General features: G+C 39.9%; 2 protein-coding genes across 7 annotated transcripts in view; one reads left to right on the forward strand and one right to left on the reverse strand.

Moving 5' to 3' along the window:
- The window catches only part of LOC149312795 (DNA-directed primase/polymerase protein-like), a 20,277-nt gene extending 6,655 nt beyond the window's left edge, over nt 1–13,622 (reverse strand). The window contains exons 1-7 of one of the 3 annotated variants that reach the window (XM_089525387.1): nt 13,522–13,622; nt 10,973–11,031; nt 9,171–9,355; nt 7,337–7,428; nt 6,339–6,480; nt 5,210–5,357; nt 1,602–1,889 (exon numbers count right to left, since the gene is read on the reverse strand). In XM_089525387.1, the coding sequence (XP_089381513.1) occupies nt 1,602–1,889; nt 5,210–5,357; nt 6,339–6,480; nt 7,337–7,428; nt 9,171–9,355; nt 10,973–10,982 (865 nt within the window). In that variant the 5' untranslated portion in view covers nt 10,983–11,031; nt 13,522–13,622. Of the gene's footprint in view, nt 1–1,601; nt 1,890–5,209; nt 5,358–6,338; nt 6,481–7,336; nt 7,429–9,170; nt 9,356–10,972; nt 11,033–12,113; nt 12,253–12,394; nt 12,448–13,521 lie in introns of those variants that run through there. The other 2 variants (XM_089525386.1, XM_089525385.1) reach the window with 2 other exon arrangements.
- Nucleotides 12,266–18,755, forward strand: part of LOC149312796 (caspase-3-like) — a 20,161-nt gene continuing 13,671 nt past the window's right edge. The window contains exons 1-3 of one of the 4 annotated variants that reach the window (XM_089525405.1): nt 12,266–12,385; nt 14,952–15,015; nt 17,515–17,596. In XM_089525405.1, coding sequence (XP_089381531.1) covers nt 17,523–17,596 — 74 coding nt within the window. In that variant the 5' untranslated portion in view covers nt 12,266–12,385; nt 14,952–15,015; nt 17,515–17,522. Of the gene's footprint in view, nt 12,386–13,568; nt 13,653–14,951; nt 15,016–17,514; nt 17,597–18,755 lie in introns of those variants that run through there. The other 3 variants (XM_089525406.1, XM_089525404.1, XM_089525407.1) reach the window with 3 other exon arrangements.

Raw genomic sequence — 18,755 nt, forward strand, 5'->3', positions numbered from 1 at the left:
CACATTCTTTTAAACTTTAAAACTAAATTTGTTTTAAAAGCCTGTCAGAATACAAAGGTCTTCTGACATAAGGATAGTAGGAAGGTCATTCAGGCCTCCCTAGGAAGAGAGTTCTAAAGTCTAAGGGCAGCTGCTAAGAAGAATGAATTTGGCACACAAGCTTTCAATGTGCAAAAGCAGTCCTGACCACTACATAAAGCTGGGCCTCCAAAATCAAAGTCCAGTACAACCAAACTGCACCTGCATCTTGAGAAGGGATGTAACCCATTTAACAGGCTGAATCCCTAATCTCAAATTACATTTCAGTTTGTTCACATTTGCCCAGTCCATTACTGATTATTAGCACCAGTTTATAATTAAGATAGTGTCTTCGAATTCGAGTGGAAAAGAATAGTAGAACTGGGTGTCACCTAAATGTTGATGGCACCCTATCCCAAAATTCTGGATGGCCTCCCCCATTGGTTTCACAATATATTAAATAGTATGGAGGACAAAACAGCTGAGGAACCCTGCAGGTCAATGGCCAGAGGGTTAAACAGGAGTCGTCCACACCACCACCTGGGTTCAACCCTCTAGTAAAGAACAAAGCCATTGGGAAACAGTACCAGTCCCAACAAGGCAGCCCAGGATGCCATGGCTGATGATATCAAAAGCTGGTGAAAGGTCCAGCAGAACCAGCAGAGACACACTCTCCCTGTCCAGTTTCCTGCATAAGTGGTCTACCAAGACAACCAAGGTTGTCTCCATCCGATAACCAGGCCTGAAGCCAAATTGAAATCAATATGATCATCCTTTGTAACCCCTGGAGTTGGGAGGCCAGCACATACTCCAATATCTTGCCCAAAGACTGCATGTTGGACACTGGTTGATAATTATCCATTATATAGGGATGTTTTTTTTTAACCAATGCCTCACAACTGCTTCCTTTAGGCAAGCTGAAGGGAAGCACTGACTACACCATTCACCCATTTCAAGTCAATCCCTCTTTAGCTATTTAATAAGCCAGGAAGAGCAAAGGTCTAGCACACATGTAGTGGCTTTCACTTCTCATAGATCCTGTTCATATCATGTCTGCACAAATGGAAAAATATTCAACAACACTGGATAAGGAGGGAACAAGTTTATAACAATATATGGAAAACATATACAGTATTCATATAGCTTTTTAAATATATGTTGTGGGAAAACTGGGATAATCGCTTGCTAGATCCTCCATTCCAATATGGTGCCTCTTCTCTCCCTTGGGGGCTGCCTTTCCATGTCAAGAGTTACTCACATCCAGTGTTATCCATCAGGGAGACATGGACCAGGATCACATTTTTAGCACCCAGTGTTATTTAGAACCAGTAGGATTCAGAAATATTTAAGCATCTAAATAATTTCAAAAATTGCTTCAGGGTATGGATAATCAATTAATAGCCAAGAGGCTCCTTGAACCACATATTCTCATCCACACAGTCTGAACTTGGTACATGAATGTACAAAAGTTAACATCATAGCAGACTGATGACCCTGTCACCTCTACAAAAATTTTCCATTTTCTGCATGCAATTGAAAATAGTATTAACACAGTTATGGATGAAATATGTATTTATATTTACCAAGATCTACAAATAGTTGTTTTCCTCCCTGTTTACCATTTAATATCAGAAAAGATAGATCTGTGTTTTCTTTCCTTTGTGATGCCCCCTTTTCCAGTGTCCTCTGTGAATTAAGTTGACAAGTTTGAGACACATTCTTGGAGACAGTCTGGTTTTCAAGACACTTGGGTAAATCGGTGGTAGCTTTGTAAGACTGAGAAACACACAGTATCTGTTTTTCTAGAACTACTGCGTCTTTATTCTTAGTTAAAAGAACAGCAGGTTGTAGAATTGATCTTAAAAAGTTACCTTGGAGAGGAAAAAAGAACAGGAAAATATTGAGTAAGGCAACATTTGCAAAACTGGCACTATTACAAAAGAATCTACCATCTCCTGTTACAAAATATTTAAAATCTAAAAATTGACAGTGCCTGAGAAATACCACATCAAGTAGTTTAAAAAGCAAACAAAACAGAAAGATTTCCCAATAGTGCAAATGTCTTTGTCCAACTTATTTTATTAAAAGCAGTGTCTTCCCATGCTCCTCCATGTAGTAGTCGAACATGCAACAAATGCATAGAAGTACTGTAAATACAGTACTCAACTATAAATCGACCTCATGTATAAGTCGAGGGTAGATTTGGGGGCCAAAATTATGGATTTTGAGATGACCCATGGATAAGTCAAGGGTAAAACTTAAGGGCATGCAACAAAGGATGTAAGGGATGATATAAAGGGAAATGATGCCAAAGAACTTAGAAAATTCCAGCTGATCCTAAAGACTGGACAGATGAGAAAGTAGAGAGGATCCACACTTCTTTTTGGTGCTCCCAGGGTGGACTAAGCTCTCACCTTTTACCACTCACATCAGAAAAGGGATGTTTCTTTTTTTTTTTTACACATATAAGAGTTAAACTATAATACTTACATCGACCCGTGGATAAGTCGACCCAGTTTTTTGGGGTCAATTTTTTGACTAAAATTTCTAGACTTATACATAAGTATGTACAGAATCTACAAATACCATCCTTTGTACTGCAAGAAACATGTCATACAGTCTTTGCCAAACCATGTCAATTTTTAGGAACAGGTGAAGATGCAGACTTCAAGTTCAACCCTGTACATGTCTGCTCAGTTTGTTTCAGAAGTGAGTTCAGTCAAGTTTACCACCAGGTAAGTGGGAAATGGATTGCAGCCTAAAGCAGCTTGGAAACTGAAACTATATAAACAAGAATAAGAAACTCCAAGTGAGGTAGCTCAGGCTAAGAGTTTAGCAATGTTATTTTTAATGAGTTTAACCCATAGCTTTTAGCTATTTCAGGTGATTTAGAAAGCAAAAAGTAAAAAAAAAAGAAAGAATCAGAAGTAATTTCAATTAGAATCAGAAATGTTCTGTTTAATTGCTAATTGTTCACACTGCTAAATTATTCCACACTGTTAGGTATGTAACTGTCTAAGGTCAATTTGTCCTGGGTTGTATACCTAAGTTGATCACAGCAATCATCATCTTTGTTAAAACATTGTGTAATTTAAAAGTGTGAAATGTGAATTTGAGATGTTAAATAAACAGAACAGATAAAACTAGAGAGAGGAAGATGATGTTACAGGAAGAAATGGTCTTAGGATATCATTCATAAATGTTAGTTCAGGGGAGGCCTATCTGATATCATGCTTATGGCACATGGACTGTGGTTCAGATCTTCACTCACTCATGAAGTCAGTGTAGAAATCTTGGGCTGGTCACAGTTCCCCTCAAAAGGACATAATTTTGCAATGGGTACATACAGAATATACAGTAGCTCACACCTTCATTTGCTTTATTTTTAAAGTATTTTAGGTAATCTTTAGGGCTACACCCTCAGAAAGCAGTATACATGGGAGTGTGGCACAGAGCAAGAGAATTAGCATATATGAAAACAGATGTAAAGAATACTTGAAAATTTGTTCCCAATATGCAAGCAACTCATAGGGCAGTGTGTGTGTTGTGTTCCTTCAAGTCATTTGCAACTTATGATGCCCCTATCATGGAGTTTTCTTGGCAAGATTTTTAAGAGGAGGCTTGCCATTGCCTTCCCCTAGGGCTGAGAGCATGTGATTTGCCCAAGGTCACCCAGTGGGTTCCATGGTTGAGCAGGAATTGAGTCCTGGTCTCCAGAGGCATGGTCCAACACTCAAATCATTACACCACATTGCCTTTGCTTCATAGGGTAGCATCCTGTCACCACACATGTACTTTTTTCATCATTGCAGAGGAAGGAACTCACTGCCTAGGAGCCCTGGTAGCGCAGTGGTTAAATGCTGGTACTGCAGCCACTCACTCACAAACCACAAGGTTATGAGTTAAATTCCAGCCAGAGGCTCAGGGTCAACTCAGCCTAGCATCTTTCTGAGGTTGCTAAAATGAGTACTCCGCTTGTTGGGGGCAACTGGCTTACACTCATAAACCACTTAGAGACGGCTATTGCTACCTCTGATATACAACGTCAAACCCCTCAGGCAATTTAGTGTCCTGGGGAGGGCGCTGGAGAAGTGGCCATAGCTAGATGTACAACAATGAAGGCATTTGATGTTCCATTCTCTTTTCCCTTCTTAAGTTTCTTAGACATTGTTTTCCCATTCACTAATTTACAAAGCATGTTCAATTAAAATGCAAAAGGGGGCAGTTAGTCTTGCTCCTGTTCCATCATTGTCCTATCATGGATGAATCTAAACAGGAGAATTTCCTCTGGGCCTATATGTGACTATTATATACTCACAACTCCCATTATATACTCACAACTCCCTGACTGTGAATCAGTCAAGATTCCTAGTCTTGTGGAGAGTGCTCATGTGGGGGAGACACTCTTGTTCAAAGTTCCTATGTAAGAAGCATGGCAAAACTTGATAAGGTGGCCTAGCACATTCCCCTCTTCCTGTGTTGATTCAAAATGCTTTTTAAGTCAGTGAATGGAACTTTGGTTCCAGGCTTCTCTTTCTTATTTCTCCTTCATTATTCCTATCAATTCAGCTCTTTTTTCTTCTTTTTTTGCCTTTTATTAGTAGTTCTTCTATCTCCACATGTCCATTCTCCCATTTTACTTCAATGAAGATTATGAGCCGAAACAGACCGGCTGTAAAAACCGGCTTCTGGGCAGCTTGGGGCTGTGCTGTTTTGACACTGTACGCCACCAAGACTCCCCAAAGCCAATCAGATGGGGGTGGCTTCAAACTGTTCCGGAGGGCTGGTGTTTTGATGCCGCACGCCCCAAGCAACTTGAAGCTGCCCTGGGATTGTGCCGGGGCCGCCTAAGGTGGCCCTTTCCCAGCCCAAATAGGAACAGATCTTTTCCACTGCTATTTGGGCCAGTGGCAGGGCGGATTGGGACCATGATGTGTGCGTGCAACAGCTCTGGGGTAAGCAGCTCCTGGGCAGCCCCAATCTGCCCCTTTGGGGCCGTCTGTTCGGCCCCTAAGTCCAGCATTATTCTCATATAGGCTGCCTCTGTTCCTTCCAACAGTCTCTCAGTGCATGAATACTGATTTCCTCACAGTTCAGTTTTTAGTCATAAGATAATCAGAACATGACGCATTTCATCTTCACTTATTGCAGACCACAGATTTGCATACATGTGAAACATATTTATACTTACCTATATGAATGTTATTCCTAAATGCAGCATTGTGGAGCTGAAATATTAAATGGCAACTAAATTTTTCTTCAGTACTCGAATCCAAATTCAAAATATCTTCAGCTGAACATTTTACTCCATAGTGTTCATCTAACTGTTTACAAACAAACTGAAAAAGACATAATGTCACTCCTCTAATAGTTTGTCACGGTTTGCCCATAAACATATTTTATGTATTTAAATCATGGTTGCAAAAACTTAGACATGTGTTAAAACAGGGTGAAGAGTATAAAATATGTCATGTGCCATAAAAGCCATTGTCACTCAATTTCAATGATGCTTACTTTCACATTTTGGCCACATGTATGAGGGAGATGGGTTGTCAGTCTATTCTTCAAGCAGCAGCTTCTTGGGTTTCATAAAATGCTGCTTCGGAGGGTCTTCTAAACTTTAGGAGTGGGTTTACAAAGTTTACAGTTTAAAGTGAGGAATAAGGATGGGGGAAATGATCTTTCATATCTCACCCAATCCACCTAACATGGGATGACTCTCTCTAATAATATTGCTAAAATGAAATTATCACATAAATCAGGTACCAAGCATTATTTGAGGTACTTCAGGCCTCATACCCACTCCATTAGTGTATTCCTCTCATTACTGATCCTTCGATCTACTCAGAACTTTATCTTGCCAGTATGCATGACAATGCTTACACAGTATTGTAAACTCACAAGCAGCAGCAATACTTTCCAGTGTACTCACAATGTTTCAGTTTTCATTACCCCCCTCCCCAAAATTATTTGCACAAGACTATGCATTCCATTTTGATGAAAATAAATAAATATACTTATTGGAATTTAGTACCTGAAGGTATCTGATATTTAATACAGAGGTTGAACCAATGTTGTTCTTATTTACTCTTACATGCCCTCACAATACTGGTTCTTGAGTACACAGACTGGAAAGGATATAAGTGGGTCCTGCAGTATTAACATTCTAGACATAAAGGCAGTAAATACTAGTATAGCATTTTTAAAATTCCAAAATGATCCTACAGCCACCTTTGGCAGCTTATTCCATTACTTACCTGCTACTGTGAGGATACTTTCCCTAATATATAAACCTATATTTCTGTTTCTTTGAAAAATACCTCCATTAAGTCTGCTACCATCTGTTTCCCATCAGCTCCTTGATTTGCTGGTTTGTAGAATTCCAAATCAAAGTAAAGTTTGCAAACAGCAGTTTCTGGAATAACTTCATAAGAATGCATAAGACTTGTTTCACGATGTTTGCTAGGTTAAGAAAATAATAGTAATTATGCTACTGTAGTTAAAACTAAAGAGCCTATGTTCCTTTTAATGGGATTGACTATAGAAGCCCAAGATTTATAAGACCAGCAAGGCAGTATTCTCCAGAAAACAAAATTGTGCTAGCATAATAATAAGATTAGAAATCATAATGCCATATCAGCAAAAATGAGAATGGGGCCAAAGTCCATACTGATAACATAATTCTATACACACAAAACTCCTTAAAAAAACCCCAGTTGAAGAAGTTAAAGTTACTCATAGATGGAGCAGAGTCATTACAATCTTTATAGAAAGATTTGTGTTCTAAGAACTATACTGCGTTTCAGTCTAATTTAACAATGAATGATAAACGGCATTATAATCCATCACCCTAATGAAAACAATGATGTATACATTGTAAGGCATAAGTGGGATAAGTGTGACCCCTAAAGCCACCAGCCTCCACCACCACCATTTTTAAAAAATGAAATTTAGGCTTGATTTGGCCCTCAAACTCCCCAAATAGCTCTAAAGTGACACAGAACATGACATTTTGGCCACCACAACGCTCAGACCCTACAAATTTGCAAAACCAAAAAACAAACAAAAACAAACAAAAATGAGCAACAAACAAAACCAGAAGAGATGTGAAGTCACTTATACTTGCGCCAGGTTAAAAATGGCTGCTACCCTCTCCACACATGCCCAACCTTTGCAAAGGCTGTAATCCAATGCAAATTTACTTGAATCAAAACAGTAGATTCCAAGTAAACATACATAGCTTTGCATTCCATACCCATAAAATTATAGCCAAGTAGGTATTTCCCCTCCCCCTTTTTTTTCACTCTTAGATACTTACCTGTAATAAAACCAAAGCTCTGCATAGGTTGTCACGAGATAAAACCTTTGCTTGTTTGAAGCACTCCTTTCCAAAGCAAATACATGAACATCCTTTAAACATAATAATGTCAAAAATTAGTAACTTATTCTCAATCAACAATTTAAAGCAACAAACTAGAGTTTTTAATTCCAACATTATGCTTGGCTTCCAGCAGGTTCCTTTACAGCCTAGAGGTAATACAGAAACGCAACATGCAAGGAAAGGTTGGTAAAGGTAACAATTCTCTGTGGGCAAAGAAAACAACTGGACGATGCACTTATTCAATAGTTAGTGACCTGCCAAAGCAAGGATTTTCCATTCCATTTGCCACGACATACTGAGGAAACTACATTTTTGCAAGCTTATTCCTTTGTTTGCAGAAGTGAACAGATTGCAGTTGTTTTATGGAGCAATATGAATTTAACATAAAGCCTGTCAAATGCTTTAGAATCCATTAGCTGCTTTCTCTCAGTTTCAATGAAAGGTATTTTACCATTACTATAATATATGGATATAGGTCAAGTAGACAAGAAAACACAAGAAATGTCACAAGGAAAGCAATTCTCTGTAGTTATGTTGTTAGTTTAGAGAGGTAACCTCCCTCCTTTGTTATTAAAAATATAAAAACAAACAAACAAAAAAGGAAAGAGAAAGAGGCCCGCAATAATTAAGCAACAATACCATATAGTTACAATAACCTAATACTATGCCCACGTATTTAATAGAAATACAATATCAACCCACAAACCAATGCAGTAGTATTGTTATAAATGGAGGGTAAATGCAGGTATAGTAATTGATGTAGTTATCCCACTGGTTAAAAAACAAAACCAGTCACTCAAATTAACTGTAGACTCATATTGTTAATTATGTTAACTGTGTTAAGATGACTAGACAATTAAATACAATAGCATGGTTGTAATAAAAATACTTGATGGATAGCTGACAAAAATCAATCTTCGCTAAAATCATTCCCATGACAATATAGTTCATTATTTAGTAGCAACATTAGTATTACTGGATTACTGGGTCAAACAATGTTCATCTGTATCATCAATATGAATAAAATGTCAATTAAAAAAATCAGATCAAAATGAAATTGCTCAGACGGACCAATCCTTTGTATTCACTACAACAAAGAAGACACACATATAATATGGTCTCCCTTCAGTTGAGAACTTCCAAATGACCACAAAAGCATTTGTAGTTCTTAAACCACCAAATGTTTTTACTCATTAGATCACATCAACTACATAAATTTACATTCCAATTTTCTTTGTAATACTGATATATATATATATATATATAACACTTTATATTACTTTATGTGTTTAACATCATTTTTAACTAAATCTAATAAGCAAGTTACTTTTGCTATTTTTTTCTTTTTTATATACAAGTAGACTTATAATAAAATATTGCAGTGTGGCATTCCAACCAGTCATGCCTTCTTCCAGGACATTATATTCAACTCATCTGAGGTTTCCATTCCCTTTCTCTTTTCCTCATGGACTTGCAATAGGACATGCTTTTTCATTCCCTCTCCACCCAATGGCCTCCATTCTGGAGGTTTTCCCAGCCCTCTGAAGCAGATGCTGAGCTGGGGGTCAGGGTCTGCATCTTCTGAGATTTGCTGACTGGCACAATAACCCAAGTGGCATAATGTTTTGTGTATTTTGATAGTAATATGCATCACTAAAAAAAACTTGAAAACAAACAAACACACAAAGTACTTGTAGATCATTAAAGGCTACAACAGCAACTTCCAAGGCCACATTCCTAACAATATGCTTAGTAGATTCTAGTATCATACCTCTTTACAAGACTTCACAAAACTGAATGCTTGAGTTTGCCGATGAAACAGCTTCCAAACAGAGGGTGGTTGCCATGGTTTGGAGAGCTGTGGTTTGTAACGTTCACAGAGTGGCCTTCTTTTATACAAAGATGCTAATTCCTCAATGTTCTTCAGTTTTTCTTCCCACTTTCTCTTTGTTTGTCCTAAAGCAATCAAAATACCAACATTTAGACCTAACTTTAAAAATATACTAAGCAAGAGCAAGTTTATTAAGGTTTCTACTTACTGTCTCCAAGTTCAGAGAGTCTGAGTGGCCTCAATGACAGATTCACTGAGCTGAAAGTACTCTTGCTGATGGCCTGTGTTTGTGATCTATTTCTGAGCTATATTCAAAGTGCTGGTTTTGAATGAGGATGTGCTATTCCAGGCCCCCCACTCCCAGTGTGCCAGAATCTGACACCATTATTTCTGCCGACTACCTAAAATTGTCTCTTTCTTCCCTAGAAACTTTTCAGGGATCAACAACTGATGACTTAGGGCAGGGGTAGGCAACCTGCGGCCCGTGGGCCGGATGCAGCCCGGCAAGGCCTTGGGACCAGCCCCAGACCAGTCCTGCCGCCGATTGCCGCCGGGGCCTTTGGGGGGCAATTGTCTATAGAAGCCTCAGAAACATACATTTATATTAACATTTTTTAAAAAATCAGCAAATTTTTTCGCATGTCCTCCATTTTTTTTTAAAAAAAGTGTCTTCCATTTGAAAATTTTGTCCTACATTTGTCCTGGTTTATTTATATGTTTAATTTTTAAAAAAAATTATTTAATTATTTATTTTTTGGCTTCGGCCCCCCAGTTGTCTGAGGGACAGCAACCCGGCCCCCTGCTCAAAAAGATTGCCTACCCCTGACTTAGGGAGAAGCACTGGTCTTTGGACCACCACTTTGAGTAACACTGCTCTATACAATTTAAGAGCAGGGTACTTGAAACAATGTATTGTCCAATTCAAGCCTGCCCTTTTCTCAGAGAACCCATGATTGGAGGCAAATTTGGTGGGGACCACAGAGCGTGCTTTTGGCTACTTCCAGACTCAGGAATTTAACCCATGTTATTTTTCCAACTTCAGGCAAAGATTTTTATTCAGCCAGACATTTGGTATTTAATGTCTTGCCACTGTTGAAGGGGTCTTTGTTGTTGGTTGCTGTTATTTTTTATTACTGTATTTTAAATTTCTGTTTTTGATCTTATTTAATATTTTAATTGGTTTTTAACCATACTTGTTTTATTTGAATTTTTGTTAGCGGCATCAGAAAGCAACACATAAGATTAATGAATAAAGTTATAGAAAAGTATATGTTACAAAAGAACCTCATAATAATTTATATGGAATTATTATTACACACAAGAGTTGAAAGGGAGTTTGACTTTTAGCTTCTTCTTGATTGCTAGGTATGAATTTCAAGTGTGTTTATTGTATGGATCTACTCTCAAACCAGAATCAAAGGGTCATGGAACTTCATATCCAAAGAGTTACAGGATCAATTAGGACCACTAGTCAGTGGAGTGATATTAGTTTGCCTCTGGATGGTCATTTTGAAGGCAACTGCTGGACATGCAATATGTCTAGCCTCAAGAATACATGTAACAGAGGATACATGCTTTAAGACCACCCCTTACAATAGATTTTGTCCTTGGCTATTCACACCTGACTTCAAAACAGAAACACCACAGGACATGTGATAACTCTGAATCAGCAGATGCATACTTTGCATGAATTTATAATAATTATTATCAATAAATTTCAAAACTCAGAACAACGTACTTACTGGAACTCATGGGAGCTTCTTCACAGAAATGGGATCATTACCATTCAATCTTTAGACTCCTACAGTGAAGAAAAATACCATACCGGTAACAAAATGTATAAAGGACTGTATTGATGTGCTATTGTTACAGATAAGCTATCACTGAATTTTAGCCACCAAAAATCCCTAACCTCAATGTACTTTTGCAAATCAGTGACACTTGAATCCTAAAGGCCAAACAAATGCTATTAAAAATAAGAATGGGCAGACATAAATCAGGGCTGAAGAAGCAAGCTGGGGGAGTGTACGTCTCTACCAGTGTATATACTCAAGTTGTAGAATTAGCCACACTCTCTCAGCCTCTGGGGAAGGCAATGGCAAACTTCCTCTGAGCAAATCTTGCCAAGAAAGCCCCATGATAGTGTCGCCTAGTTGTTGGTTGCTGTATGGCTTTAAGTTGCCTTTGACTCATGGCGACCTTAAGGCGAAAAGCCTATCACAGGGTTTTCTTAGCAAGTTTGTTGAGCAGGAGTTTGTCACTGCCATCCTCTAAGGCTGAGAGAGCATGACTTGTCCAGGACAGGGGTGACTAGAGATTCTTCTTTTCCAGGACATGTCCTCCATTTCAACCTTCTGTCCAGGAGGGATTCCAAAATATCCTCCATTCTGAGCAGGACTAAGAAGCATGGATTTACATTTATAGGAGTGTTTTTAGCTTTTATGTTGCAGTGTCTTACATGAATGTCCTACATTTTATGGCGTCTTGTCCTCCTTTGCAGTTAGGACATCTGGTCACCGCTGCCTAGGGTCACCTACTGAGTTTACCTGGCTGAATGGGGATCAAACTCTGTTTTCAACTACTCAAAGCACTACACCACACTTAGGGTTGCCATAAGAAGGTAGAGAACAACAACATGCTTGCAAAGATAGTGACCAGCAGTCCTCCTTTGTGATGAAGGCCCTCTGTTCACCCAGCTACCCTGACATGAGCATGCTAACAGCTTTTCTTTGGTCATGCCCTCCATTTCTCCCCCCCCCCTTTTGAAGGTCCTCCATTTAGTCCTCCTGGGAAGCTGTGCAAAGGGCAAAGGGGGATCCAACAAAAGCCAATGGAGGAGCAGAAGAGGAGCCATTCAGAAAGAAAGAAAGAGAAACACCTCTGTCTGTCTGTCTGCTTTCCCGCTCTTCCTTTCCATTGGGCGAAGCTCCCTGTTGCTGAGGCTCTTTCTGCCTCCCTCCCTTTCCCCTTCCTCTGATGGAAGGAAGGAAGGAGGGCCAGAGGAGGAGGAGGGAGGCAAGGCAAGGCAGGCAACCGCCCAGGAAAGAGGCGAGGCCTGGCTCCGAGGAGGCGGCCTTTCCCTCAGCCCCTGAGGCCTCTTCTTTTCCTCCCTTCGAGAGGGAACCTTCCTTTCGGCGGTTCTCCTTGAATCCCAGGTAACCAACCTCTCTTAACAAAGCCAGGAAGGAGAGCCATTGTTATGCCTCTCCCTGCCTTTTCCTCCCCTTCTTTCTCTCCTATTATGGCTTTCCTTCACCAGACTGCCTCTGCTATTGTTCTTAGGTCCCCAAACACACACTGCAGACATAACCCAGTTTCAGACCGCTTTAACTGCCCTGGCTCACTGCTAGGGAATCCTGGGAGTTGTAGTTTGTTGTGGCACCATTGCTATCTCTGACAGAGAAGGCAAAATGCCTCACAGAACTACAGTTAAAGCGGTCTCAAACTGGATTATATCTGCAGTGTGTGTTTGGGACCTTACTTTGTTCTCTTTTTCTAGGAGGACATAGTCCTACATTTCAGGGTTCTGTCCAGGAGGGGTTCCAGAAACGTCCTCCATTTTGAGCATGGCTTAGAAGCATCCATTTATCTTTCTTATGAGTATCCCCCATTAGCTTTTGTTTGGTCATGCCCCACATATTTTATGTTTCTTTTGAGTGTCCTACATTTTTTCATGCCTTGTCCTCCTTTGCGGTTAGGACATCTGATCACTTTGCACAGGCTGCATCCTCACTGCAGAAATAATCTGATCTGATGCCACTTTTAACTGCCAGGGCTCCATGCTGTGGGATTCTGGGAATTGTACAAACTACAGTTCCCAGAATTCCATAGCATGGAGCTGTGGCAGTTAGAAGTGGTGTCAGACCAGATTATTTGTGAGGATGCAGTGAGGAGGAAAATGTGGTTCAGCTGAGCAGCTGTGGCCTCCCTCCTCCTTCTTCACTTTGAATAACAAACTCTCTTTCCTCCTCGCCCTTTTCTGCTTAGTTAAACATTTAACCTCTTTCTCTGGCAGAAAGGAGAAACCGTGAGTGATTGCCAAAACACACTGCAGAAATAATCCGGTTTGAGACCACTTTCACTTCCCTGCCTCAGTGCTAGGGAATCCTGGGAATTGTAGTTTGTTGGGGTACCAGAGCTCTCTCTGACAGAAGCGGCTAAATGTCTCACAAAACTTATTATTTCTGCAATGTGTTTTGGACCTTTTGACAACTTTAGGATCAGAATCCCAAGGCTGGAATGAAGAATTGATGTCGGGAACTTGACTGAATGACTTAAGCTACAGTTGTACTTTGGACAACGCATGATGAGACGACATGACTAATTGGAAAAGGCGATAATGCTCAGTAAAGCCGAAGCCAGAAGACAAAGACTTCACTAAGGAGGGATTGATTCAATCAGTGAAGCCAAAGCCCTGAGTTTGTAAGTCTCACTGATAGGATCAAAAACACATGACTCCCACAACAAGATGAGAGTTAAGGAGCCAGTCTTTAGTCAGGGGCCAGTCCAGAGTCAGGCTTTTCGCATTTAGCATCCAAGCCTCACTAGAAATAGTGTGTGAAAACCACTTCCTGTGTCTAAAGACAATGGAACAACTACATTTTGCAATTAAATATTTCATCCAAGGAGAATCTGCAGTATAATCCTTTGTATGTGAAGTCAAAGGCTTTCATGGTCAGCATCCATAGTTTTTTGTGGTTTTTTCGGGCTATGTGGCCATGTTCTAGAAGAGTTTAGGGAATAAACTTTTCTAGAACATGGACACATAGCCCAAAAAACCCACAAAAAACTAGTCCTTTGTATGTCTACTCAGAAGTAAGCACTGTAGATGTAGTGGGAACTATTCCTATTTATATTAATCTATGGCGGGATACAGACCGCCATAAAGTACGTCTTCTATACGTACTAGGGTTAGGAAGGGGCGGTGCTTCCGCACCCCCCTAACCCTAGTACGTATAGAATACGTACAACATGGCGGCGCCCCTTCCACATGGGCGCCGCCATGTTTACGTATCGGACGCTGAGCGTCCGTACGTGTCGCGGCGCCTATGACGTCGCGAGTCCGCGCCAGGCGCCTCGCGACGTCATAAAGGCGCCGCAAAAAGAAGCTCCGAAATGGAGCTTCTTTTTTGCTCCGCGCGGGAGCCGCGCGGTTTGGCTGCTGCGGCTCCCTCGCGGAGCAAATGGCGCCGGCGGGAGACCGCCGCAAAGCGGCGGTCTGTATCCCGCCTATGTGTCATTCATTGGCTTGAGCGTCTATTAGCCCTACCTAGCATAGTCAATGGCTATGTGGGACTTACAAGAAAGAAATTATTCATTATTTAAGGAAGCATGATGTATAACGATCCTAACAATGTTGATGCAAAATATCTAACTGAAGAGAGTTCAGGTTGAAAGTAGGGATTGAAAGTTGTCATATGGAAGGAGAATGTTGATTCTTGACTTTTGCAGCAACCCAGGTGCCAGTTACCAGCACAGCTTTAAAAAGAAGGATCTAGCGAGCAGTTGGATCTTTGCACCTTGTTAATGTTGTGATCCTGTTAAAAGTGAAAATAAAAGTTTATAGACTGACCAAAAAGGGAGTGCATCAGTCTGCAAAACAGTAGTCATACAGTAATAGAAACTTAAGAGTTGGAAAGTGCTGGAAGGGCCATTTTGTTCAACCCCATGACATGCAGTAATACACAACTGCAAAGATGACTGTCTAATCTCTGTTTGCAGACCTCCAAAGAAGGAGAGACCGCTCCAAGGCAGTCTATTCCTACAGTAAAGTTCTTCCGAATGTGTAGGTGGAATCTCTTTTCTTGTAATTTGAATCATTTGGTTTGTGTTCTAGTTTGTGGAGCAGCAGTAAACAAGTTTTCCCCATTTTCAACATGAGACCCTTTCCAATATTTAAAGATGGTATTGTGTCACCTCTCAGTCTTCTCTTCTCCAAGATAAACATACTCAGCTCCCTACATGGTTCCTCATAAGGCTTGGTTTCCAGATCTTTAATCATCTTGGTCCTTCTTCTCTGGATATTTGTCAACATCATTCTTGAAAGTGGTGGCCAGAAATGGACACAGTTATTGCAGAATATTGACCAAAGCATAATAGAGTGGCACTGCTACTTCCCTTGATCTGAACATCATGCTCCTATGATGCAGCCTAGAATTGCATTTTTGGCCACTGCCTCACACTGTTGACTTCCCCTCCTTGGAATTGTTTGCTACTGTGCCTTCAGTATCTTACCTTTAAAAAAAACACCTATGCACCATGAACCCCCTTTGACTTTGAAGGATTTGAATAAAACATTTGTGTATGTTGGTCAGCTTTTCTGGATTAAAACCAGGCAAAGTTATCACATTAAAGTTAAAGGCTATAATCATTGCCATTGTAGTCGCTGTTTTCTTTGCTTTGCCTTTTCGTCTTTTTTGACATGTGAGTATTTTCTTAGCCCCACCTTTGCCCAGTCTCCTCCTCTACCCATTGCACAGCCACAATTTATTGTACTTCCCTCCTTAGACAGACAGCCTTTAGGGTGAGCATAAACAGTTATGCTTGCCAGAATTTTGTTAGTTCTTTGGCATCGTTTTCCATTGCTTCATCCTTTACATCCTTTGTTATGTGCCCCTAAATTTTACCTTTGACTTTTCCACAGATCATATCAAAATCCATAATTTGGCCCCAAAACTTGCTGTCAACTTGTACATGTGGTCAAGTATATAGGATAAGTAACTCTGTCCTTATCCTAATGTCCCTGAGAAGTAGATTTGATGGGTGTATTGCATAGATAGCGGTCTCATTGTTTATTTAATCAAAGGTAAAGAATAACAGAACTAACACCTAAGTAAACTGAGTAACTGATTGTCAGAGTATTGCTTTTAAAATAATTATATAGCAACATCTGACATAATCGCTGTACTTTACTCATACTGTAAATCCCCACCTGTTTGAATTTTCCTTTGAGTTCCCGGATTTTGTGGAAGAAGTCTCTAATTCTTCCTTTTCTTATCGTTGTTGTCTTTTGTTTCTCTTGAGTTGATAATTGTAGTATTTCTTTTTATCCTTGAGCACTAGTCGTTGAACAGTTGCATTCATGGCTCATATTCTTTTCCTATCTCTCTTTTCTTTTGCTTCTTTTCTTTCTTTTACTGCTTGAAGCATTCTGTCTGTTTCTTCTCTCTTTTTGGCCAATGATAATGTCACCTATCTAATAACATAGAAGATAATAACCTGTCTTTGTTGGTTACCTATCTAATAACTCCATGGATTATCCAGCACTACTTGAAACAACATAAAAGAGTGCTGTGTTTAAAACTAAAAGTATGGTTTGTAAAAATTTATAATATGCTGTGGATAGTAAACTGTGGATTAAGAAGACTTGGACTGTGCCATAAATCATGAGGGCTTTTTTATTATTAACTTTTCCTAGAAACCTCTTTAACTTTCTGTGACATTGAAAAGGTTTCCTTTGGGGTGAGGGCAGGGAGGAAGAGTGTCAAAAAGTAGAACAGCAATTAGCTATGACTGTTCCTAGAAGGCTTTTTCCCTCCTTCTTAGAATGAGATCATCCTCCCTAGAGAAATGTATATTCTGCTTGACAGACTGTGACATCAATGCATTAGCTAACCAAGATGAGGTAATGTTTTCATACTCCAGCAAAGTTGGCTAGTAACAGCATTATCCTCTCAAGAGCTTTGGTGCTTCTGTATGTTAGCATCAGTTCAGTGGAACAGAAACAAATAATTGCTGACAGAGCATGTGTCTGACTGCACAAAATCAAAACGAATGTCTTTGTATGGATGGATCTTTTTGTGACCTTTTGTTCTTCTACACCTGTGACTACCTTGCTTCCTTTTACGGACTGCTGTCTTTTCAACTGAAGTGCAAGGTTTTTTTGATAAAAAAACAAAACAAAGGCCTTTGTCTGTGTTACATTTTAAACTGTACATATCAGTTATGCTCTTAGAATTTTATTTTCTTACAAGCACCCTGCAAGCTAGTTGCTGTTCTCCTCTGAGAGTTAGATTTAAAAAAACACACACACACACAACCTATAGGTAATTTATATCTACCATTACTGGGGATTCTATCATTTCAGGGAGCATATAAATTACAGGATACTTGCAAGAAAATAAAATTCTAAGAGTAAACTGCACTGCATTTGTTTAGTTTGACTACCAAAAGCACCTTCAGAAATGGCACTTACAGTACATAAAATGTATAAGCCAGGAAAAGGTTGAGCTCTGTATACAATGAAAATTCTTTAACATGTTGTCCTTTATTTATTTACAAACAGAAACAGCAATGGCAGACGAAAACCATATTTTGAAATCATCAGAAACTGTGACAGATGCAAGACGAACCTCCAGTTCTGAAGGGTAAGTAAGTGGGATTTTTTTTGTTGATATGGTTTGTATTTCTATTCCTATTTTATAACTTTTCTAGACGGTGCTTGATTCAGGATTAGGGGGTACTCTTAGTGGATCTTCCCACTAAGAGCGACCCTGGTGCATCATTGTCTCCCATTGACCTGGCCTGGTCAGCCAGCTTGCAGCAATTGTCACTACTCTCCTTTGCCACAATGAGTCACTTGCTGTTATTCTGCAGCGAAAGCGAAGGTAAAAACCCCAGGCCACCATTCTGACAGTTGTAAGCCCCTATCTAATTGGTTCTTTCTCCCCACTCCAATTTTTCCCATGCTATTCCTGTACAACATACAGTAGGCTCATGTAAGCAGGCTACTTAATTTCAACTTTCTTCTGCACTAGTAGCCTTTGTAGACTTGTTTATATGGCTAGAACTGTAGTTCTGCCGAAGCACCATTAAAAAAAAAAAAGAAAGAAAGAAAGAAAGAAAGAGAAGGTAAAAACAAAAAACCCCAGAATGCAGCATCTCACTAACTATAATGTTATGTCAAAATGATGAGGAGAATGCTATGAAGACTGGCCAAATCACATCACTTTTGATTTCAGAGATGCCACTTGCCTGTTGTAGCTGATACTGTTTCTAACTTGGGCACATAAACATAAAGCTGTGAACAGTTGGTTACTGTCAGCAGAGTTAAGGATAAAAGTACTTTAACGCTGGTGACTTTGAGATGTACTCTTAGATTGCTGATTTGGTTGATATTGATTTCTTCTCCCTTCATCTTTGTGCAACATATTAATGGCTTGCTGATTTCAAAACTCTACAGTTTGCAAGGACCTACTGTTATGTTTCCTTTAGACCAGTGATTACCAAAGCAGCCGCTAGCCCCCCCCCCTTGGAGGGGGTGATGGAAAGATCCAGGGGGGTGAAGAAAAATGGGGTGGCATGGAGGTCTTCAGTCAAAGTATTGGTGGGTAAGAAAGACAAGGGGAACCAATGGCCTTTAGAACTATGGTGGGGAAGAGAAGACTACTTGGTGGCAGGGGAGAAATGGTGGCAAAAGGGAGCTTTCACATTTGAGACTCTGCTTAAGCTTGTGAGCTTTGCTGGGACTTGGCTGGCAGACTGGAACTGTGCCACTGCTCCTGCTTTCTTTTGTGGGACAGACCA

The sequence above is a fragment of the Sceloporus occidentalis genome, unplaced genomic scaffold, assembly GCF_023333645.1.
Source record: "Sceloporus occidentalis isolate IW3139 unplaced genomic scaffold, rSceOcc1.0.p SCAF_5, whole genome shotgun sequence".
Taxonomy (NCBI): Eukaryota; Metazoa; Chordata; class Lepidosauria; order Squamata; family Phrynosomatidae; genus Sceloporus; species Sceloporus occidentalis.